The sequence below is a fragment of the Hyalella azteca genome, unplaced genomic scaffold (assembly GCF_000764305.2).
Source record: "Hyalella azteca isolate HAZT.00-mixed unplaced genomic scaffold, Hazt_2.0.2 contig442, whole genome shotgun sequence".
NCBI classification, from domain to species: Eukaryota; Metazoa; Arthropoda; class Malacostraca; order Amphipoda; family Hyalellidae; genus Hyalella; species Hyalella azteca.
The window spans coordinates 96,176-120,449 of record NW_025930793.1 but is presented as its reverse complement, the minus strand read 5'-3'; the positions used below and the strand labels follow the sequence as shown (position 1 = coordinate 120,449).

Sequence of the window (24,274 nt, the reverse complement as noted above, 5' to 3'; positions counted from 1 at the left end):
GGCATACACTCAAGCACGAGATGATGAGGCATGTCATCAAGATTGGCTTTAGGATAACGTACTTGCCGAAAGTTACGAAAGTCATTATAAAATTGAATGAAAAAATTTAAACCCCAAACCATTTGAGAAACTTTCGGATTATTTCCGTAAAAACATTCATACATAAAAATTCTACTGCCACATACAGCCTTAAAAAAAAACAATTGCCACGTCACCACTTGGAATTGTCAAAAAATATAACTCAGTACTCACTGCAGTGAGTGACAGAGAGCGCATTTTCTCGTCGACGAAAACTTGAGGTCACGGACGGACGGACAGACAGACAGACGGACATGGCGAGCACAATAGTGCATTTTTTCCATAAATGAGAAAATGCGCTAAAAAACCACTGATTTAGGAAACACGTGACCTCAAAGATTCTGAAACATGTAAGGACCCTCTGATTGGAATATCTAAAGTAATGTGCAGTCGCAAGGTGTCTGTTTCCCACATAAGATCATCAGGAGGATATTTTGACAGCCTCGGGAAGAACAGTCACGAGGATGCAGCATATTGTGCCAGAGCAGGAATACGTCCTATAATTTATATAGCATCACATGAATCCTTATTGAATTTACTGGACATTTCACCTTCATACACAATGGCTACCCATTCCGAGTTCCTCAGTAACCGCGTGGGGGATGTTCGAATAGTCTGATTTGTAAATGAAGAAGAAAAATATGTGAGAAAAATAGCCTACCATTTGAATTTCACGGTGCGGCGCTGGGAGTAGGTAAGTGGAGTAGAACATCTATTGCCCCTAATATTGCCTAAGTCCCCCAAAGTGTTCGCATAGCACCTGGAAGGTTTTCGCGGATCGAAAGTTGGAAAACATTGTTCTAGAAGAACTCAGAAAGAGCGTGATACGAAGAGCCGAGAAAAGTTTTATCACATAGGATGCTCCAGAAGAGTCAGCTGCACATCACACGAGAGGGCCCAAGAGGAGTCAGCTGCACATCACACGAGAGAGCCCAAGAGGAGTCAGCTGCACATCACACGAGAGGGCCCCAGAAGAGTCAGCTGCGCATCACACGAGAGGGCCCAAGAGGAGTCAGCTGCACATCACACGAGAGGGCCTCTGAAGATTCAGCTCCACATCACACGAGAAGGCCCCTGAAGAGTCAGCTGCTCATCACACTAGAGGGCCCCTGAAGAGTCAGCTGCACATCACACGAGAGGGCCCCAGAAAAGTTTGCTTGGCCTCGTCTCGTCTTCGCTCAGGAAGAAATCTCGGCCGAGTTTGACGAACTCCTGAAGACTGAGCTTGCCGTCGCTGTTGATGTCGATGGCCTGGAAGGCGGCGGCCGCGGCCTGCACGACAGTTTACGGTCGGTTTACAATAACACAGGGTAACAGTTGAAGCAAAATCTTCGACATGCTTCGTCTTTTTTGTGATTGTGCACAAAATTATCAAAAATGAACGATTGATGATGGATGGTCGACACTAGTGAAAGTTTTTTGTTAATAAGGTTTAACAGTTATAGACAAGATATCATGTAACATAACATGATAACAAATAATTCAACATTTTTGATAATTGCGATGGTTTTTGCGTCCCAAACGACAAGATTAATGACTTCAGATTCAGACATCATTAAAATATCGAGTTTTTAGTCAACCTCACCTCCTCGGTGAGGCCGAGGCACTTGAAGTAAAGCTTGAACTCGTCGATAGAAATTTCCCCACTACCATCGTGGTCCACCGCCTGCAAGACAAGAAGATCTTCAATGACTAGAAAGGTGCAGTTCTATGATAGTTCAATGACTAGAGAGGTACAGAGAGGTACATCACACTTCATCGGAAAGAATGTCATTACCGTGATTTTATAGAAGATTTCGAAACACGAAATTAATTTCAGACCCAACTCGTTAAATGTTGAATTGGTGTTTTATGATTTACGAAAACTTTAGGTAGACTTCGGATGTTGTTTTTATAGGAAGACTTCGGTTTATGTCCAGCTACAGATGGCATCACTGGACGAATAAGCGATATATTGCAAGCCAGTAGAAAGCTGGACAAGTTCATACCTAATAAATATCAGAAAAAAATCATTGCTGCTCCTTGAAATTCAAATGAGTCCAAAATGACTTTATCTATGAATCTTTCTTTATTCGAAATCTAGGCCTCAAGCTAATGCACGGGCTTTCTACATTGCCAAATTGAAGACATGCTAGCCAGTGCAGTTAACTGTCATACGGTAGGTATATCTTTTCCATCTTAACTCTTATCGGGTCTGGTGAGATACGAAGTGGAAACAACTCACGATAATATTTTTTATAATTTTCCCATTATTTCACCAATAATTAAATGGTATTTTTTGTGAACGGATATCTTGCGCTTCGATGCGCAAGAACATTACGACATTCATCACCAGTTGTATTAGGAATTGTATTAATGATGACATTGATTGATCCACATTCTTTTAAGAGAACAGATTCGTTCGCATATGATATAATAATTGAGTAATAATTCACAAATTAAGGAAGCTACTAACTAAGCTATTGAGGCTTCTATATGCAAGACAGCTCTATATGCACTGTTAGAAAAATGACCGTTAACGGTATTACCGGCATTTCAGTGGCCGGTCGGCACGTGAAAAGAAACACCGTTTCACCGTTTTTATTCCAATTTAACACCAGAAATCCGTAAAACATCTGATAAAAGCGTCGAAACAGTTTATTTTCACGGGGCGACCGGCCACTAGGATGCCGGTGGGACCGTTTTTTTACCGTTTTTTTCTAACAGTGTGTTATTGAGCAGCATGCCGACATGGCAGTGCACTGCATCTGTGAACTGTCATCTTGGTCCTGAGATGCGACGACAGCTCCACACAAACCTGACTTATGAGCAATAAAACATAAATCTTATGATCTGGCGCAAGTCAGATCAGTTAAAGGCGTTTGATCTGTTTGATCTGGGAGGCTGGCGTTGTTGAAAGGATTTAGTACCATGAACGGACATCGTTAACATCTCATTACACGGTTATCTTATCTACCGATCGTTCGGCATCTCATCGTTCGCGATAGTGGCTCGAGCTGCAATATCATAGCTTCGATATTGAGTTGAGCTGCAACATAATAGCCTCGTTATCAATATGAGCATACACAATAAATTGTGAATTACGTGCTGTGTTAATTATTGAAGGTTTACTGCACCTGGAAAAAGTATGGCAAGGGCCTGGCGATCTTCTTCCTGAGTTCATCGGAGTTGACAGCGCGCTCCATGTTCGCGATGAACTGCTCCTGACCGATGAAGGCGTACGGGTCGCCAGACGCGCCCCACTCCTCCTCCCAAACATGCTGAGGTAAAACGTCAAGTTAGTCAACAATTTCAATTTATATACTTTAATAGTCATTAATGTGCACTTTTAAAAATTATCAATGTGTGCTTTTCAAAATTATCATGTAAAAGTATTTATTTAAAAACACGTAGACATGTCATGTCTGCGTTACCGGTCAGGAGAATTTGTAAATTTTAAGATACAAAACCACTGTCATAAAACTCTTTTTATTATGAAAACTTTCATGCAAGAAGCATGATACCCTGGCGATACAATACACTGGAGAAACAATGGAAGTACTCGCGTCTCACTTGCTTTTGTGCTGCGATAAATTTCTTCAAGAATTCTAAGTGAGTGATCTGGCATTAGCACCACAGTGCAATTATCTGGCTTCCATGGGCCTTGCATGGCTGTATTGCGGAGCTTTTCGAGTGTACTTAATTGGCCAGGATTAGGATTTGTGCTCCTTATCTATGACGTTAGTTGATGGGTTTATTATTTTAAAGTTGATGGGTTTTAATATTGTTAAGTTGATGGGTTTTATTATTGTTAAGTTGATGGGTTTTATTATTGTTAAGTTGATGCGCTTTATTATTGTTAGTATTGTTGAAGAGAGGAGGAAGAGGTGAACCTGATGTCGTTCATGCGACTGCAGGTTCGTGTCAGCATTGGGCCAAAGTTATTTGAAGTGGAGATTGCTAGTGTATTAGAAACAAATGAACAAAAAAAGAATAAAAATAACATGTAAGTTCAGTCCTTTGCATTACTATAAGGAAATTTTTTACGTGATTATAAATTAAATTGCCTAAGCTTTTTATCTTTGCTTGCTTCGTGTTTATCATTTTTTCAGTTGTGTTGTGTTCAAATAACGTAATGAATGCCGTACGTGAGAGGCAAGCACTCGACCATCGGTAAATAGGATCTGATTTGGGAAGGAACTTTTTTATTGTCACAGACCACTATAACTCGGCGACGTGGTACGGAGTGCTACAATTTCAAATTGTTTCAGCACATTTGAAGTCAAATGTTGTAGTTTCATCATTTGGCGATACGCCCTCTTCTTTTTCTATTGATTGAGGCTTTTTCGATTATAGAGACTGAGCGATATTCAGAATTAATTTTTATAAATATTCATTAATCATTAAGTGATTCTTTTCAATATAGTAAGAAATTATTAACATATCAGAATTAAGAACTAAGCCAAATGTGACAATTTCCTTGTATGCCTTAATTTTATAAATGCGAAATTTCAAAGTAAGAAAGAGTCTCCGCAAGACGTTCACAGACACGAACAGTCATTTGCTGCGGTGCTTGCATTCCAATTTTTGCGCGCGTGGATACTGCTAACTTGGCCATCGAATACCAGGCGCTTTCTTCTCATTAAAGACTTGTTGAAATCATATTTTGGTACTATTCTCCCTGTTTTGATGTGACTAGATTATGCACTGAAACTCGTCATATATCAAAGGCTTTTGCACTGGATGCCAGTCATGCGGCACGCGAAGCAATACTAACGACGCCCAAACCCGTAAGGCGCAGACACTCATCACCTCAATAATAATAATAATAATAAGGCCGTAGGCCTGTCGCCGATTCTTAACATCGCAGAACATTCACAGCATTTTGCGGTATCGAACTCGCAACTCACTGCTACAATTCTGCTTTTTTTTAACCGCCCGGCCTCCTTCCCGACTCTGACCAGAAACTGGCGCACAGAGCTGGGATCGAACCCGCGCCTCTCTGCGTCAATCTTGGTACTCTGAACTTTAACCACTGGGCCACCCTGCCCAGTAAAATGTTGTTGACTTGTTGAAGTTACATTTCTCTCTGTTCTGATGTGACTAGATTATCCACTGAAACTCGTCATATATCAAAGGCTTTTGCACTGGATGCCAGTCATGCGGCACGCGAAGCAATACTAACGGCGCCCAAACCCGTACGGCGCGGAGACTTATCACCTTGACAGCCTCCTCAAAGCTCTGTTTCTGCTCGTCCTTGAGGAGCCCCGTCTCGTTGAAGCGTTTGATCATTTGCTCGAAGTCGTCCCAGCTGACGACGCCGTCTTTGTTCACGTCCATGGCGACGTGGTGAGTACGCATCTTGCGCAGCCAGAACTCCGACTGGCCCTAAGTCACAAGCTTCAAATTACCATTTTATTATTCAGACCTTAATACTACACTAAAGTTACATCTGAATTGTCGTACATTAATAAAATTGTATTTTACATTTATAAACGATGTCCGAAAAATATGTATTAGATCAATCACTTACAGTATGTAATAGAAGGTTATAAACTCCCACCTATTTTATAACTATATTATAATATACTATTATATTATAAACTATATGTCTATATTATATTATTCATTATATTATACTCACCCTTCGCCCTTTCTTGGGCTTTTTCTTCTTCTTTTCTGAATCGGAATCAGAGTCTGAGGAGCTGCCGCTGTCATACCTCTTTCCGCCTTTCTTGCTTCCATAATAGCGCTTTATCTGCCAAACATTAAAACAATGTATCATTGCAATCAAAAGTACTTACATAAAGTTGTGGTGAAAATATTGATCTGATATTATATATTATACTAAATATATAATATATAATGGTGAAGATAAAGAATGCTCGTGACTCTGTATGGTAAGCGGCGTAAAAAATAAAATCTCGAGATTTTATGGCGGCAGCAAAAGGTGCGGCCATGGTTCTAGCATTCATCTTACAACAATTCTTATCTAAGAGCTTAGACTTAGATCATGCACGTATTTATAGACTCCGTTCATTTCTACAGTGATCTGAAATTGCAGAATCAAAACTCGCAATTTGAAACTGACAAATATCACGAAAAGAAATGTATTTCTTCATCGTCCCACGCTACGATGAGCGTTCCATGCTTTCGATGTGAGGCTCGTATATCTAGCTAACCGACCGCACCTCTTGGCCCGGCTAGGTTCTGTACACCAAACCAGCATACCAAGGTCAAACCGATTCCGGGCCTGGAGTACAACGCACAGCGTATGAATATGGGAACGCAAGCCTGACTTTTTTTTAGATGATTTTTATATGAGTTTAACTGCTAATTCTCATTATTCTGTTTTACTCGGCGCATTTAACGGAATACATCACAGGAGTAGCAATGATTATTAAAAAAACTGCGTTGTAACACATCCATGCGACAACATTTCTTCTCGCTTCGAGTCACCGACATGTGGAACAGCCTCCCTGATAGCATCGTTGACGCTCCGAGTATGAATGCCTTCAAGAACAGACTAAACGAAGCTATGCAGGAGCATATGTTCAGTCTTAAAATGCCTAGCAAATTACGGACCAGGCAATAAGCCCAGCAGCTATCTCAATCAATCGTCAGCTAAGGAAAGATCGCGTTCAGAAGGCCGGATCCCTTGTGAATCAACAGGCCATGGGCCTATTTCTTTATTGAGCCTATCATTTTTATTTCTTTCATGGGCCTATTTCAGTGCCGAAACTTCTACTCTATTATTAAACGTAAGAACGACCGAGCTGCAAGTCATGGGCGTTTGCAGTCTCAGTCTCAGGTTTTGACATCGCGAGACTTCTTAATGTCATTCACACGTATCATTTGGTGCTGACTATTTGCACAGTAAATATTAGTACATTCATTCTAGAGGAAAATTATAGTTTACGAACGTTTATGGAATCTTAAATGGCATATTTCTAAATTAGATAGGCGTTGAATAAACGAACTGTTAATTGTAGGTTCTTGGTATCAAGGTTCATGTTGCCTTCTCCATACGCTAGGGTACAATACATTGTTAATCTTAAACGCAAGCGTGCTATACAGTGTTACTCGTACACGTTAGCGTACAGTACAGTTTTAATCGCACACGCTAGAGTACAATACAGTATTACTCAGAAATGCTGGCGCACGATACAGCATATATCGGACATGATAGCGTACGATAAAGCTGTAATCGTATACGCTAGATATATTATAATACAGCATTAATCGGAAACTAAAGTGAGCCTAATAGTACAAATCGGACAAGCTAGCGTACAATGCAGTATTATTCGTACACGCTAACGTATAGTCGTGTTCCAGGGCAGCTGCAAGTACACCTGCAGTGACCACAGATGTCGCGTTACTGTATTTTATACTCAGTTCGCTATATAGGACCGTTAACACATCCCGCTACCGAGCAAATAAAGAATTTGAATGTCATGCAATCATTCCGTTCTCCATGTCATTCTGCTTCAGAGGCGTTCTAAAGTTTCATGATAATGGATGAGCGTTTTCTTTATGTATTAGGACTTTTATTTGAAATAGGAACGATGGTATGTTAGAAATTGCACACAAATCGATATTGCATGCAATGAGTAGGTAGAATACTGAGATACTTGATTGTTCACTTTTATTTTTTTGCAACCAGACATTATTTACTGTCGATTATTTACTATCGACAGTTTTGTAAGTAGTTAATATATAAAAAAATAATAACGAGTAAAGAAAACATTGAGAGGACAATAATGAATTTAAGTAATAAAATAGACCGATCAATGATATTATCTGGTTGATTATTTCGTCATCAGAATGAAAAAAATTGTCCCGTGTTCATTCAGTAAGCATGAAAATTAAACTTAAATTGAATAACAATCACGTACTATGCCTTGTTTGCATTATTGAATAGATAAAAAACTATATCAACCAATTGCGACTTCAAGGTGAAAATTTATTGTTAAAATAAAATATATTAAAGAGTAATTTCAACGGTAATTATAAATGTAGAGTGACTTAGAAAATGCAATCATGCTTGCTCTGCGAATGACTGGCAGACATGAGAAAAAAATATTTATACATAGCGAGATCTTCGTTCCTAGTGTGAGAGCAGTAAATAAACTCCTACAAATTCATTTATATTTTGAAAGTCACGTTTGATCCGAAAAATGAGCAAATTTACATGATGCCTTGCAAATTTTACTATGGAAACAATCATACTTGCTTGATGTCGAAAATTTCTCTCTGTTCATTCATGATTGGAATTAAGGTGCAGCCAATGATGCAAGTTATCAACCCTAAACTGTACAAGTCCTCCTCTCACAATAACAGAAGCTTTGTATAGGGGCTTGAACTCGACTGGCTGCATTTCTCTCACAGAGTTACTTACTTTGTTAACGTGAAGTATGGACAAGGTTTAACATGTTCGGGAAGTATGAAATGTCAAGGGTGATGATAATGGTAGAATGGTAGTGATAATAATGGTAGAAAGCTAACAAGGTCGGGAAGTATGGACAAGGTCGAACTGAGTTACTCAGTTTTTTAACTTGAAAGACAAGCTACGGGTGGCAGACTTTTTGGTCTGTAAAGACAGGATAACTTCTTAACCAAGATTATTTTCACTTAAGTATACGCGTACGTACCGTTCGAATGGATGGCCAGACTGCAATCGGGTTTGTATGTTTGGGGAAAACGAGATGAAGATGTGAGCCAGTAAATAAATAATTTTACTGTAGTTCGTATTATAAAATATTTGAATATATTTTGCCATGAAAGAGAACATGTTAATCAATACTAAACGATCGAACTACAATTAAATAACGAAATCTTTTTTACTTGGTAAATGCGATCAACATATGAAAACTACCGCATTATGTATGAAATTATTTTCAACGTGCTTGCACTTGAGTTTCTATGAATTTAATGCTTGCACAGGATCTGTCATAAAAATAAATAAGTCCGACAGGGCGACAGTTGAGCTCAAGTGCACAAGCAAAGCCAGGGTCGCATGAGTTGCGGCGGAGCAGTGAAGGCAGTCATTGAGTCAAACGACTGCACGATTACCATTCACCAAGCTTGGAGCTCGTGTGGTAAATACATAACCTCAAGCAAATGTTCAAACTGTTCGTCAATAGTATCGTTGAAGCTCCGAGTATGAACATCTTCAAGAACAGACTAGACGAAGCAATGCAGGAGCACATGTTCAGTCTTAAAATGCCTAGCAAATTACGGCCCGCAATAAGTCCAGCAGCTATCTCAATCAATCGTCAGTTATGGAAAGATCGGGTTCCAAAGGCCGGATCCCTTGTGAATCAAGTCACGAAAAGTTCAAGAATCGGCAACAGGCCATGGGCCTATTTCTTCAACGCCGACACTTCTATTCTATTCTATACCTTCAAGCGAACATAGGACTCACCAGCGCAGCTGTGGAGGCGTTCACTGGCAGAGCACAGCTCACTGGCAGCGCTGTACTGCACAGGCTGAGGCGGTGTGCGTGAAGTGCACTGCGCACCAGCAGCGCTGTACACGCGCGTGCTCCTATCGACATCGCGTAGGAAAATGCGTAAAATATGTTGTAAATTATCCGGAATAATTACACACGGTAACAAATAAATTCAGCAGCTGGAAGGTTGACGACAGAACCCGAACCTATTTGAGTTAAAACTGGAAAGAGAAATTTAAAAGTTAAACAAATTACCAACAATTTTTCAAAATGCACGGACACTACGATAAGACCAGACGACTACACTATTGAATGTTTGAATTTAGGTTCTAAGAGTAATTTTTTTAGAACAAATTAATTTGGTATATTGTGAATCAAATATCATTTCAACTAATGTCAAATGACAACTACAGCGATGTCTTATAAATATACATGGAAACTTCCCACCTCCCAAAAAATCATACGGACAGATTTAAATTATCAAACCTTGTCGTCAAAGGTTACAAATGAGCAAACACAGCGAATTTTTTTGAAGAAAATTCTAATCCCCCGATATCGTAACGACAAGCCTGAAGCCCGCGCTATCTTCCAGTAAGATGGTCTTTACATAGCATTAATTTAGACTCGCTGAAGTCTATTTAATGTCCGCTATCATTTAAAGTTTAGGTTGTGTTAATCCAACCTGCTTGACGGCTTAGTGTTTACGAATGTGACACTTTTTTACGTTGCCTGATCCTCGCTACGGAAGTTTCTGCCGTGCTGCTGAGTTACAGTATGAATAGTTTAATCCTTTGATGTACATATAATATGACTCTGAAAGTGGCGCACTTTGAATAAAAGTAAAACAGTTTGCACAGTCAATGTTTAGGGTTACAAATGAATACAGAATATTCTATGATTTGTACGAGTCGACATTATTTTTAGTTGAGTAGTAAGAGGTCCATGCGAAGTACATAATGATCGAGCAGGTGCAGCATAAAGTAAACCACAGATGAAGCTTATAATTGAGACACAAAAAAAATGCTCTAATACAAGACACGCATCGAGCAACATTCGAAACCGCATATTTACGGACACATTTTTATTTGCAATATGCGTGGAAGTCTGTAGTGCACTTAGAAAATCTTACATAGTATTATATTCAGAAAAGTTATTTGTAACTTTTTTAATATATGATATTATTTATACATTAAGTGATTATATATTGAATGTGACATCCATCTGCTGCAACTACGGTTTCTATATATATGCTCAGAGGAAAAGCTTGGTGCTGATGGCCGCATCTTACGCGCAACTCAGTCCATACTTTGTGATAAGGGAAGCCTTCTGACTCGCGGTTAGAAAACAACATACAGCAAGACTTTAACCCCGACTGGTAGAGTGTCACAACCTTATATGTAGCTTGAGTTTCAACACTGATATAACTTGCGTTAGCAATTTTATACTTCATGCTCAGTGTCACGCGACGAGTGTTAGCTGCACATTGCCAACACGACCTCCATATGTATGATACTGAACACCGGTCGCTGTACAATAAAGGAGCGGAAACAAACATAACGCATTAAGACTTCTAGGAATTAAATACAATTTCAGATTAGAGATAATTTTAATCTCGCGCTCAAACTTCCCACAAACAGTTCAGTGTTGTTACAGTTCGGTCTGATCATCACAGTCGTTGAAAATTAATGAACTTAATTTTCAAATATTTATTAACCTAACTACTTAACTATACAGTAGTGGTTCATCGATGTTATGAGTAAATGATAAATATTGAACAACCATAACTCATATTTTCACATTTACCGTTTACCACATTTAATTTTTTTACCGTATTGTATATTGAAATGAATCTAGGCGGCCTAGAACGCGGGAGTCGGTCCCAGACAGGCCACTGCATAAAGACCTCAAGACCAAAGTGTGCACTGGCCCTGCTCTGTTCAGATGTCAGGCATCGCATGCCAGTCTACTTAGGAGCGCACGAGGCAGTATTATATACTTACGTACACGAAAAATTACGTATTTACTACGCACGAAAAATTAATATATACTTGTAGAATATTTCACAGAGCAACGTGCGAATTGAATGCAAGTGAGTTTTTGCGAAACATCAAAACTATTTCAAACGGCTAGCACGATAAAAAAATTATAAAATAAATGCATAAATAACTGTTAATGATCATGAAGAACTTGCACTGTATTAAATGATTTTGCTTATCGTATAGCTTCTCGGAGATTTTTAATCGTCAACTGAAATTTAGTCATGAATGTAATGAAGTTGTTGAAGCTCACGACGGCCACAGGGATTAAAGCAAACTGATTAAATCATGTGATTAAATCACATGATTTTTTTATAAAAATCATGATTTTTTGATTTATTTTATTTTTTTATATATTTAAATATATTGAGTGTCAGTCTTTATCGTAGATTTTTAATCGTCAACTGAAATTTAGTCATGAATGTAATGAAGTTGTTGAAGCTCACGACGGCCACAGGGATTAAAATTAACTGATTAAATCACTTGATTTTTTTTATAAAAATCATGATTTTTTTATTTATTTTATTTTTTTATATATTTAAATATATTGAGTGTCAGTCTTTATCGTAGATTTTTAATCGTCAACTGAAATTTAGTCAAGAATGCAACAAAGTTGTTGAAGCTCACGGCGGCCACTGGGATTAAAATTAACTGATTAAATCACTTGATTTTTTTTATAAAAAATCATGATTTTTTGATTTATTTTATTTTTTATATATTTAAATATATTGAGTGTCAGTCTTTATCGTAGATTTTTAATCGTCAACTGAACTTTAGTCAAGAATGCAATGAAGTTGTTGAAGCTCACGGCGGCCACTGGGAGGTCAGTGACACGGAGTCAGGCAGGCAGGGCGCAACAAGGGAGAGCAGCAGCGCAGGCCTGCGCGACGCAGCGAAGAGAGGGAGACATACGTGCGTCCCGGCACGGACCTCTGGCGAGGACTCGGCACACGCGATCCTACAGTGTCATGTTACTTGTTGATAATACGGCACATACATAATTGATAATACACATTAATATATATGGCACGGACCTCTGGCGAGGACTCGGCACACGCGATCCTACAGTGTCATGTTGCTTGTTGATAATACGACGCACACCTAATTGATAATACACATTAATATATATTGCACGGACCTCTGGCGAGGACTCGTCACACGCGATCCTACAGCGTCATGTTGCTTGTTGATAATACGGTGCACACATAACTGATAATACACATTAATATACATATATGGCACGGACCTCTGGCGAGGACTCGGCACACGCGGTCCTACAGTGTCATGTTGCTTGTTGATAATACGGCGCACACATAATGGATAATACACATTAATATATATGGCACGGACCTCTGGCGAGGACTCGTCACACGCGATCCTACAGTGTCATGTTGCTTGTTGATGATACGGTGCATACATAATTGATAATACACATTAATATATATGGCACGGACCTCTGGCGAGGACTCGGCATACGCGATCCTACATTTTCCTTAGTTTCCCTAGTATTTGTTTGGGACGTAGCAGTCAGTGAACAGAAAATGTTGAGTATCATGTTACTTGTTGATAATACGGTGCACACATAACTGATAATACATATTAATATATATGTGCTATTGATGACCAGAGAATTCGTCATCTCTAGCGAGGACTCGGCACACGCGATCCTACAGTGTCATGTTGCTTGTTGATAATACGGTGCACACATAACTGATAATACATATTAATATATATGTGCGATTGATGGCCAGAGAATTCGTCATCTCTGGTCATTCTCTGGTCATCAATCGCACGTGTATAAACAAGTAAATTTTGCCATCTAATACTAATTAATATATACTTTGGCAGTTGATAATACACATTAATATAACTATGTTATATTAATGTGGAGTTTTTTCTAAGAAAGAGGTAAACACATTATCAAAATGAAGAAGAAGAAATTTGTGGATATTTTTGGCGGCAAGGTTTTGGTTGCGCACAAAGTTAAGGGAAATCTTTTGATACAAAGGATAGTTAAATGAGTAGTTCAGGCTAACATTAACTGTGATTGTGTATTCAATTTCCAGCCATTTGGTTCTAGCCCTGAATTTGCGTTTCACGTTTGTTAAAATCATTGATGGAGTTTTGAATAATTCATAAGAAAATATATAGCCTCGTTGAATTAAATTTTTGTAATATCAACGCTGATCATTTCTTGTCATCTTCCATGTTTGTATTTGTTTAAAAATACTAATAAGGAACTGAGTTAGCACCGACTGAGCAGTCATTTATGCGTACTTTTTTGTGCGCTTTTGTTCCAGAACTATTAATTATACCGCATCGAATGGAGGTGAGTGCAACATAGTTAGTCGTAAATTAATTAGTTTAACGAACTTGTTTAAATGGATGAACTCGCTTGGTTTATTTGCTGAATTTTATTTGCCTAAAAACGTTGAAGAAGTTCTGATGTCCATCACGATAAATCAATGCGTATTTACATGCCTCGTATGTTTCATTAAGTGCCTTCATTTGTTGATGATGCCCTCCTTCCGATAGATGAATTTAGACAGTTTTTAAATAGTGAACTGTATTGAACGGTTACAAATAAATCTCAGGACAGAAGAACGCTTGTGACTGGCGCGTATCAGGGCTACAGAGAGCAAGAGAGTCATGTGGCAAGTGACTGCTTCCTTTCAGAACAACGGCAATAATTATAAAAAAAATCATGGCATGAAGATGGATTCATTATGAAATATTTGTATGACATTCTTGATAATTGAAAATCACTCGTCAGAAATAAAACTGAGAGAATTGTTTCACTTATGAGCATTTATTTGTGGTAGGAATTTACATTTCGACGCGATCCTTGACCTCATTTCCATTCGGTCCTTACTAGCCCAGCAGACAGCGGGCTCAGTTACATCAATGAAAAAAATTCGGACGAACACCTATTGTAAAAAAAAGTTGTTTTAAGTACCGTCAAATTAACATGAATCCAAATCTCATCTACATTGAAAACTTATTTAGGAAGAATGCTCACTTAATGAACATGAAATTGCAAATAGTAAAAATAATAATGAGCTCACAAAATAAGCGTTACTGCCTCAGAGCAGCGCACCAGATTATGCATTTATTTCTTAATAAGGAGTTAGCACTCGGCTGATTTACAAGTACGCCACACAGCCTTTGTCGTCGAGCTCGTTAAAATGCCTACGGAAAGTTATTAGCTTGGAAGAGAACCTGTTGTGCTGAGGGCCTGTTAAGAGGATACTGGCTGCTTAGAGGATACTTACTTAAAAAAACAGATCAATAAAAATCTGAAACGTTCAAGGAAATTACTCTAATATACGAGAAGTATTAAAACAAAGAATAACATCATCTTTGATGATGCGCATATAAATTTGTCTATCATAGGGTGCGATTTCACACAAAATAAAGAACGCATTGTATTCCAGACTATCAAATTTTTCGTTTGGAAACGCATTGATGTAGTATAACCATACTATAAGCCATGTTCATTCAAGACGAGAAAGAAGGTCATAAAACGCACAGTAAAACAGCGACTGTGCATATCACACACCACCTTCCCGGACTGCTAAAATGACACTGAGCTCAAGCTAGTGAGTTAAGTGATAGTTGGCAACAACGCGCGACCAGCGACTGCAATGCCGTTCGTTCAATTGAGATTAGCAGCTGTGACTTTCTGACTCGTTATCTTCTCTGGCTGCTACACTGGTTCTTTGGTAGTCTAATGGCCTCATTACTTGTTTATTCCATTCACTATCATGTAAGTCAGGTTTCATTTTGTGACAGTCCTGGGAAATATTAGTCCTGGTTGTTACACGAGATCTGCAATTACAAGTAAGCATCAACGTTTTTTCATTTTTCAATTCGAGACATATAGGACGAGCAGATCTTAACAGCTGTTTCCCGATTAGTGATTGAAATCAAGAAAATGTTTGACTGTCCTTGTAAAATTCCGAGATGAAACGTTCCGAAAAAAAGCTTTGCAAATATTCGTAATTAGCATTTTTATGGCAAGATATGAAGTGAAATGCAAGTTAATTATTTTTATCCTCTCAGGGGGGGGGGACGTCTGACGCGTGTCTGAGCTCGTAAGAAGTCCTATGGCTTTTCGCGCTCCCAGGGGGATTGTTCCTGAGCGCCCCACCGCTGAGCTCGCGGTGTTTGACTGCAGGTCTCAGTTGTGGGGTTATTAGTCTACGTGGAAAAAGACTTGGGAGTTAATGTCGATAGGGAGCTGAAATTTTATAGTAATATTGAAACGCCAGTTAATAAATAGAACAAACTTCTTGGACTGATCAGACGCTCCTACGAGTTTTTAGATGCAGAAACTATGAAGCAGTTGGTTGTCGCTGTCCTGCACCCGAACATAGAGTTTGGAGGAGCTATTTGGTCACTGGTCACCGAAACTTGAAAAGGACGAAATGCAGGAAAGTGTTTAAATACGTGAAACATGGATAATTACAGGCTAGAAGTGCAAATCTTACGAAGAAAGATTCAAGATTATGAAGATTCCAAGCCTCTGTCATCGACGTCTGCGAGGTGACCTCATCGAAGTATACAAGTATACATATGGTTTATACAAGGTCCCAAATAGATTACTGGAATTTGAAATAAGAACCAACACCAGGGGCCACGGCCATAAATTAAAAAAATTGAATTGCAACGCGACAACACGAACACAACGCGACAACACTGCTGCAACAACAGGGCCATCCGGGATACATGCAGGTAATTTATTACAAATGCCCTACAATTCTATCAAATAATTTCTTGTTTATCTGGATTTGAGAGCAGTAGTAATAAGTAATTGTAAATTTCAAATATAACGTTGTCACTCTAATTTCATTTCGGAATACGGACGGGTTGTATATTAAATATTCAATCCTGGATTCCTGGTATTCGAATATTACGCGCCTTTCGGCAAGAGGAAGAGGTAATGTTGCCTTCACTGCTTGACATCGGTTGTAGACAGATAGTTACTACTATAACAGTCTATAAGTATAATTCATAAACATTTTGTTCTGTAAACAGCACATGTAAATAAATAATTTTAATGTAAAAACCCTTTACAAGGCCGGTGAACCAGTAGGTAGGTACCTGACTACCTGGTACGTATATGCCCACACGGGCGGACAGCCGGACACGGCCACACCACACTCCACAGGCTGTGTTGGTGACTTGCTGTAGCTTCAATGCTTCACCTTTCTAATTAATCCAGAAGTTCTTTCGTTTCATGGTTGATATGATGATAACACTATCAATGAATTATTCAGTTTTATTTTAAAATTGAATAATATGTAGCTTGGGGCCATGGTGGCAATCCATAGGTTATTCAAAAGAACCTGTTCTTATGTCATTTTGAACCGATCAACGCTTCTTTACGGACCGATCGTAAAACACCTTCACCGGCAAAAGCGGTATTATTGCAGATTAACTACATCCAAAAAAAAGGGTGTTTTTTTTTTTAATTATATGTTTTTTGGGGCTGTCTCTTATACACATCTAGATGTGTATAAGAGACAGGTTTGGTTCTAGCCCTGAATTTGCGTTTCACGTTTGTTGGGGTTACGTAACTTACGTTACCCACTCACCTTTATTTACTAACATGGGGGTTACGTAANCTTCGAAACTGTACATATTTTAAAATTGAGTTGTTATGAGACCATAACTGAGAAAATGTTGCTCAATGGGTTAGTCCAGTCGTAAATGAGACTTTCGTTATTCCCTTCCTACCCCCCCGCTGAGCCGGACCGGGCGATGCTCTTGCAAACGCATAAGTACTCACAATAATTCCCTGCCACCATGCTTGGGGCCCTTCGCCTTTGGGCAATCATGCAATGGGCACAGCAATCATAATAGGTAGTACCAGAGAGGCAGAGACTCAGAGAGAATGAAGTCTCAAGAAAGGAAGGACCTAGAAAAAGTTAATTTAAATAATACTAAGAAATAATTTATGTTTGATTGACTTGATTTGATTGCATTTATTAAATGTGCATTCTCAATTTCTCAATCAAACAATTATCTTTCAATGTACCTGAATTGTTGCTGGTGTTGCAAGGTCTATTCAATCTAATACAAATCATAGAACTGGCTACAATTTATTTGAATGGTATTGATACATTCAATACAGTAGGGCAAACGCGGTATATTCCGACACAGACACATTAAGGACGCATCGAGAAATGAAAAACTATAAAAAAACGTATGCGTTACGTAAGTTCTGTTGCCTTCACGCGACTCTCAAAACACTTCACTACGTGTCAGCAACAATGAAACGTCACAAAATGTTGCCATATTTATTAAAAAGCCTTTAGAATGGAAACCTACCAAATCCCTATATTCTGACACGTGGTGAGTCGTATTGCGTCAGCGCTTCAAATTTAACTGATACGTAATGCCGACATCCACGTGTTTGAATTCCGTTTGCTGTGTGACATAGCTAGTGGCAAAGCAGAGAGTTTTTTAGACTCTGTCTCAAGTTCATTTTTGAGTCCTATAAGTAAACCAGTAAAGTATCATGGATACCAGCATTAGCTTACTTAAGAAATTGGTTAAAATCTTGAGTAAATGAGGAAATTAAAAATGAACTGATTCTAAAAAATCTCTGGTTTGTCACTATGGATACCAGAATTATCATACATAAGAAATCTGTTAAAATCTTGAGTAAATGAGGAAATTAAAAATGAACTGATTCTAAAAAATCTCTGGTTTGTCACTATGTCAGACACTATACAGCTCACACAGTGTGTGAGCTGTATTGGGATACAACACGGCTTTGAATTAGAACACTAACGAATATTGAACACTACTTAATTAGGTTTTAATTAACAGCTATTAGGCTTTTAATTAAGCAAATTTCAATTTTTGTACAAAGCTTGGAATGATCTGTGTGTGTCCAATTCAAGTTGTGTTGGAATTAGTTTTGATGGGTCTAAATCCATCACTCAACTTAATCATCTAATAATTTATTTACAACTTGAAATCAGCAACTACAATTTTACTTAAAGGATTCCTAATATATTCACAGACGTATTTAAAAGTCTCAAACCATAATATTCTTCCTATAAAAACAGGTATTCACTATTTGGTAGAGCAAGGTCAACTGTCAAATTTGACACATTTTTTGATGATCTCACCAGGTGGCATGCATTGTCTCTCTTTGGATCTCAATAATTTCCCACTAGATAGATGGCCAAGACCCAGTGTTTTTGCAGTACCTATTTCGACACGCAAATGTATGACGTCACCATTTCAACCATCAATGAACGCATGGAACTAAAACAAAGCTTAATATAAAGGAAAAACTAGAGAAGTGACGGAATTACCTACGATGTCGGAATATACCGCGTTTACCCTATATTTTATTATGATGCTGGTATTGTGAAGTAGGTACCCTGGTGCTGGAGTTAATAATTGCTCACTGCTCAGTGTTTTTCCATTTGAATCTACTTCAATGATCTAGCTGGTTATGATTTTTTTATACCTAAATTTATGATGTACAATTTATATTTCAGATTTGCTGTCTTCTTGCCTGGACAAGTGGACTAAGGTTGTTTTCAACCAATCACATTCCAGCCTGAATCCTGGAGTTGAAGCCAATTCTTGTAACTTGGAGGTGTGACTTGTGAGTACTGAGTAATAAATTTGAAGCTTGACTCATAAAAAGTTAACTTTGAATGACTATCTGTTACACTGAGTGCAAACTTGCAAATACTACCATATTCTTACATGGCAATGCCTCAGGAATATGCCAGCTTAGCAAAGTGGGCAAAATTATGGTCTCATTTTGGATGCATCCCAATCTTAATGCAATTCACTAGAAGTTACTTGCACCTAATACCCCTTTGACACTGCTACATGCAGATGATTGCATTAACATTCAAGATTATGTGAATTGATGCAAAGTTATGCTATATTTGGCATTGTGGTATTGTCAGATTCACTAAACATTGCTTTAATTTACTGAGGTTAAGCCTTTTTTTCATAAAGTTAATAATTTTTGACTACATATTTTTTATTCATTTCTATTTTTTAGCTTATGATTTGGTATTGTAGAGAACCTTGTTCAAGTTTTATATGGGCAAATATATTAGTCCCACTGGAAGATGCATGAAATAACTTAGATAAATTAATTAACAAATTTTGTACAATTATCTTTCAGTGACCCTGAATTATTGCTGGAGTTAGGTTTGTTTAATGTTACATGAATCTTAGCACCGGGAAAAATTTGTTTGAATTAAATTGAAACATTCTATAGATATTTGATTATTGGGCTGGTATTGTGAAGGAAGTGGTTTTTGTGTCTTGAATAAAATGTGAATGCAAATTGGATTAGACATCCAGGTCTTATTTAGACTACCTTGAGATGTCCTTGGAATGGATTGTTTCGTAAAATGCTTTCAATATTTTTGATTCTACAACTTATCATATTTCAAATTTCAGGAACTGGTGCTGCCATGTCTAGACGAAAAGGGCTTAGCTTGGAAGAGAAGCGCTCTAAAATGCTTGAGCTTTTCTATGAGAAGAAAGATTTTTTCATGATGAAAGAGCTTGAAAAAATAGCACCTAAAGAGAAAGGAATTATAGCACAGTCTGTAAAAGATGTTGTCCAATCATTGGTGGATGACAACATGGTTGACACTGAGAAAATAGGAACTTGTGTTTATTTCTGGGCATTCCCCAGTAAAGCTTCTATTCAGTTGAATAAGCGTGTGTCTAAACTTGAAGAGGAACTCAAAACTGCACAAGAGAAACTAATTGATTTGAAGGCAAAAACTGAAGTAGCTACTCTTCAAAGATCAGAAAACGATGAACGCTGTGAAGCTTTGTCCACCCTTGAGGTAGAGAAGCAGCGGAACGCGGCGCTCTTAGCTGAGCTGAAGCAGTATGCAGATAGCGACCCTGAGACGCTCAGAGTCCTGGAGGTGGAGACCATCACAGCGCTTGAGGCCGCCAACCGGTGGACTGATAATATCTTTACCATCAAATCCTGGTGCAAGAACAAGTTCTTTATTGAGGATGATGTAATCAATAAGCAGTTTGGAATACCAGAAGACCTTGACTATGTTGCAATCTGATGATTGATGAATGCACTTGAGGTACATTGCATATCTAATGAATTTCTGTGATAATGAGCTGTGAATTGGAGTATTCTTATGACTATATACACGTTTGTCATTGGATTTCAAGGTTGTCTGGCACATTAGACGTTTATTGTATGATGAATAGGGACATGGCATTTTTTACGCTGGTTGCACAAATAGCCATTTTTTGTCAGTTTTCACGCAGTGAAAACTAATAAAAATTTTTCATGTAAATGGAAGATAGAATCAAATTACCACAAAACCATTATATAAGTACGTACCTATTTGTTTTGATGACTTGATTTTTGAGATTCAAATTTTCTGTACAAGTGATTCATCCAATCAATTTAGACATTACATCACGAGTTTCTCCATTGCTTCTAGTAAAAAAATTATTTTAAAAATATGATGGTGGTTGATAAAGCTTTTACAATATGTTAAATATTCTAGTTGGTTAGCTTGAAGCGTGCAAGTTTCTCTTCATTCAACGTGAGCTGATCATGTGTGTTACACTGTCAAATATTTCCTTTTCATGTACTAATGTTCAGGATGCAATGCTGACTGCTCAAATTTTTAAGAAGAAAAGAAATCTCCATTGAAACTGGATTTAGATGAAATATTGATACAAAACTTTATTTTTCTATTGTTACGTATATGAAGTTTACTCGATGTACCTGATTCTTTACTGACAGCGAGCACTTTTTTGCAAAACGGTATATTATTCAAGTTATTGTATTCTGCTCAGTTAACTGATCAAGGGTAGGTTTTGTACTCAAGGGGTCGCAATGAATATGACTAAGTTAATACACTGCAGCTACTTTTGATCAAAATGTCTATTCATCACTTTATGTTTGGATTCACTCTATTGAACTAGAAGTATGCTTTGCGATAACGCTACCGCTCGATTTGTATTGTGTTCAATGTGTCATTACAAGAGTAAAAATTTATACGGTTCATCTATGCGTTTATCTGCATAATTTTATCCTTAGCAAATGAGAAGAGATGTAATGGAAGCTTGTCAAAAACCTCAATGTTGGCATTATGAATACTACTTGCAATCGAACAGAATTCGGCTTTGGGTTATGAGTGGGTTCCTCTATCTTCATTGACGTGCTGATTGGGGACAAGATTAGCTTAGTCAAATTATTTAATGTGATGCTCGTAAGTCGAAAGAATTGTTTTTTGGTATAGGTAATTTGGTCACTAGCTGCTTAGTTAAACTATAAACATGAGCTCATGAAAAATCATACATCTCTTGAAACATTTTCAGTCTCTTGTCGCACGCGAATTTTGTAAATTGCTTTAGAGATCGTACATATGATCCCCCCTCATGGTTGTCATCTGTTGTGCGTCTGTGCTCGTCAGAAGTCCCATGGGATCCCGCGTTCTAGGGGCATTGTTCCTGTGTACCCCACCACAGAGCTCACTGTTCCTGACTGCGGGTCTTAGTTTGGGGTTAAGTTATTATGTAGGTCAGATTCCTAAAATATATCCATTCTCTGTCTCTCGTGAGGGCGGCTGACGTCTCGTATAATTGACATATTTGACTGTTTTCGTTTGTATCGATTCACATGTCCCTCTTTGTTACATGTCTCATCGAGATGTTAATGCTGTGTCGTGACGAATGATCAGAGAAATTTCCATGAATTGAGATCTGCTTTGTCGGTGATGTTTATTTTCAGCATCAGGTGCGCTAGTTAACCATTCTACTTCTAACTAACTGATGATCGGATTCTCATTCATAATTCATTGAAGAAACGGCATATATATACACACCGTTTAGCTTTCTTTTCAGTTGGAAGCTTTTTGGAGCTCAACATATCGTTACACTTTCCTCTGCGATACAGGCTTATTATGTTTCTCCATTATACTTCGGCAGACCGTGTTGAAAAATAAAAACGTTCTTTCTTTTGTTCAATAACATTTGCCGACAGCATCAAATATTGTTTGTTTGTGAGTAATGGATTATCAAAGGTCTCATTTAGTGACACCTTTCAAAATGCTATCCTACAATTCTTTTTGCGGATGAGCTTGCAAGATATGTTGCCATTAAAAACTTCTCTATTATAATGACATCCCCTCAGGGGGGACTTCTGACGCGTGTCTGAGCTCGTAAGAAGTCCTATGGGATGTCGCGCTCTTAGGGGGATTGTTCCTGTGCGCCCCCACCACTGAACTCGCGGTGTCTGACTGCTGGTCTCAGTTGTGGGGTCAAGTTATTATGTAGGTAGGATTCTTCACATTAGGTTATTATGTAGGTAGGATACCTCCTTACATTAAGTTATTATGTAGGCAGGATTCCTTGCATTTCCCTTCTCTGTCTCTCTCGTGCGGGCGGCCGACGTACCGTGTAAGCGACCTCTTGTTCGAGTGTCTTAGTTTCAGTTGCTTTTCACCTGTCCCTCCTTGTCACTTCGTCTCCTTGAGATGCTAACGCTGCTTCTTTCGAGCCAGCTTCAGCGGGCTAGACAATTGAGACCTTCCGCCCCCTTGTGGGTGATGATTAACTTGAGATTTTGAATAATTGAGACCTTCCGCGGTGAAGTTCCGCCTCTTTGGCGATGTTACCGTATATTTTGACCTTCGGTGCGAAATAGCTTGATAGCTGAAGCGCTAGCAAACCATTATACTACTACTACTATTATTATGAAAGCACATGACTCGTTGTACATATATCCATTGACTTTCGACAGTCCGCAGCTGCACCAAGGATGGCAGTTCTGATTAAAGATCGTGAAAGGTCAGTGATTATGAAGCTTTCAAGTCTTTTATCGACGATTGCGTGGGGACCTCATTGAAGTATACTACTATACTCATGGTTTGTACAAAGTACCAGAAGGATTACTAGAATTTGAAACAAGAACCAACACCAGGGGTCACGGCTACAAACTAATAAAACTGCGCTGCAACTTCTCCATGCGAAAACATTTCTTCTCGCTTCGAATCACCGACATGTCGAACAGAATCCCCGATTACATAGCTGGCGCTCCGACTATGAACGCGTTCAAGAAAAGAATAGATAAAGTTATGGAAAAATATATGTTCAGACTTGAAATTCCCAGCACGAACCCGGTGGAAGTCTAGTAGCTATTTCAAACTATCGTCAGTCTTAAAAAGATCCGGTCAAAGGACATGACTTTAGATCTTCTGTGAACAAGTCACGAGAAGTACAAAAATCGGCGACAGGCCTACTCATCAGCGCCGACATCACTGTGTTATGTTATGAAGATTTGTACGGGCTCACTGGCTGTAACGCCTCAGACTGCACTGTTTAAAGAGATACGCGAGGTGGCGGGGAATCACAAGTGATGTTGCGGTTGATATCAGTGGGACCAAAATCTTGTCGTCTGTACCGATTTTATGCTAAGGAGAATTCGTACCCCATTGAACCGTTTCAAAAATGAAGCACCTATATATGTTTTTAATAACAATATATTAACTTCGCCGACGTAACTTGGTGCGGAAATGTTTTGAAGTAACCATATTTTGGAGTTACGCGCACGTAGCGGACTTATGCTGTACTTAAGCCGTTACGATCACTTAGCAATGTTTTGAAAGTACCTACCCAAGCCGGTAATCTTCAAGCACCTACCGACTGTCTCTCACTCTTTTACGTCAATTGACACATGCAGCAAAAGCAA

General features: G+C 38.5%; 2 protein-coding genes across 5 annotated transcripts; one reads left to right on the top strand and one right to left on the bottom strand.

Moving 5' to 3' along the window:
• Window positions 1–334: 334 nt before the first annotated feature.
• LOC108679299 (sarcoplasmic calcium-binding protein) lies at window positions 335–9,730 on the bottom strand. Its single transcript, XM_018167898.2, has 6 exons — window positions 9,482–9,730; window positions 5,702–5,815; window positions 5,278–5,445; window positions 3,195–3,338; window positions 1,664–1,744; window positions 335–1,350 (listed from the first exon to the last, which is right to left on the bottom strand). The coding sequence occupies exons 1-6, from the start codon at window positions 9,611–9,613 to the stop codon at window positions 1,207–1,209; spliced, it is 783 nt and encodes a 260-aa protein (XP_018023387.1). The 5' UTR covers window positions 9,614–9,730; the 3' UTR covers window positions 335–1,206.
• Window positions 9,731–16,215: 6,485 nt separating this feature from the next.
• Window positions 16,216–21,589, top strand: LOC108679297 (meiotic nuclear division protein 1 homolog). 4 transcript variants are annotated; one of them, XM_047879977.1, is made up of 3 exons: window positions 16,216–16,278; window positions 19,065–19,174; window positions 19,993–21,589. In XM_047879977.1, the coding sequence occupies exon 3, from the start codon at window positions 20,007–20,009 to the stop codon at window positions 20,625–20,627; it is 621 nt and encodes a 206-aa protein (XP_047735933.1). In that variant the 5' UTR covers window positions 16,216–16,278; window positions 19,065–19,174; window positions 19,993–20,006; the 3' UTR covers window positions 20,628–21,589. The 4 variants fall into 4 exon arrangements, with proteins under 4 accessions (XP_047735933.1, XP_018023383.1, XP_047735938.1 ...); XM_018167894.2 differs by lacking the exon at window positions 16,216–16,278 and adding an exon at window positions 16,424–16,483; XM_047879982.1 differs by lacking the exon at window positions 16,216–16,278 and adding an exon at window positions 16,490–16,639.
• Window positions 21,590–24,274: the final 2,685 nt, after the last annotated feature.

What these genes read in the sequence shown, in the direction of transcription:
- LOC108679299 (XM_018167898.2), bottom strand. Translation starts at nt 9,613, where the DNA reads ATGTCGATAGGAGCACGCGCGTGTACAGCGCTGCTGGTGCGCAGTGCA. An exon ending in AGCCCAAGAAAGGGCGAAGG is followed by an intron (nt 5,446 to 5,701) that starts GTGAGTATAATA and finishes CTTGTGACTTAG; the next exon opens with GGCCAGTCGGAGTTCTGGCT. An exon ending in GCCTCGGCCTCACCGAGGAG is followed by an intron (nt 1,351 to 1,663) that starts GTGAGGTTGACT and finishes ACTGTCGTGCAG; the next exon opens with GCCGCGGCCGCCGCCTTCCA.
- LOC108679297 (XM_047879977.1), top strand. Translation starts at nt 20,007, where the DNA reads ATGTCTAGACGAAAAGGGCTTAGCTTGGAAGAGAAGCGCTCTAAAATG.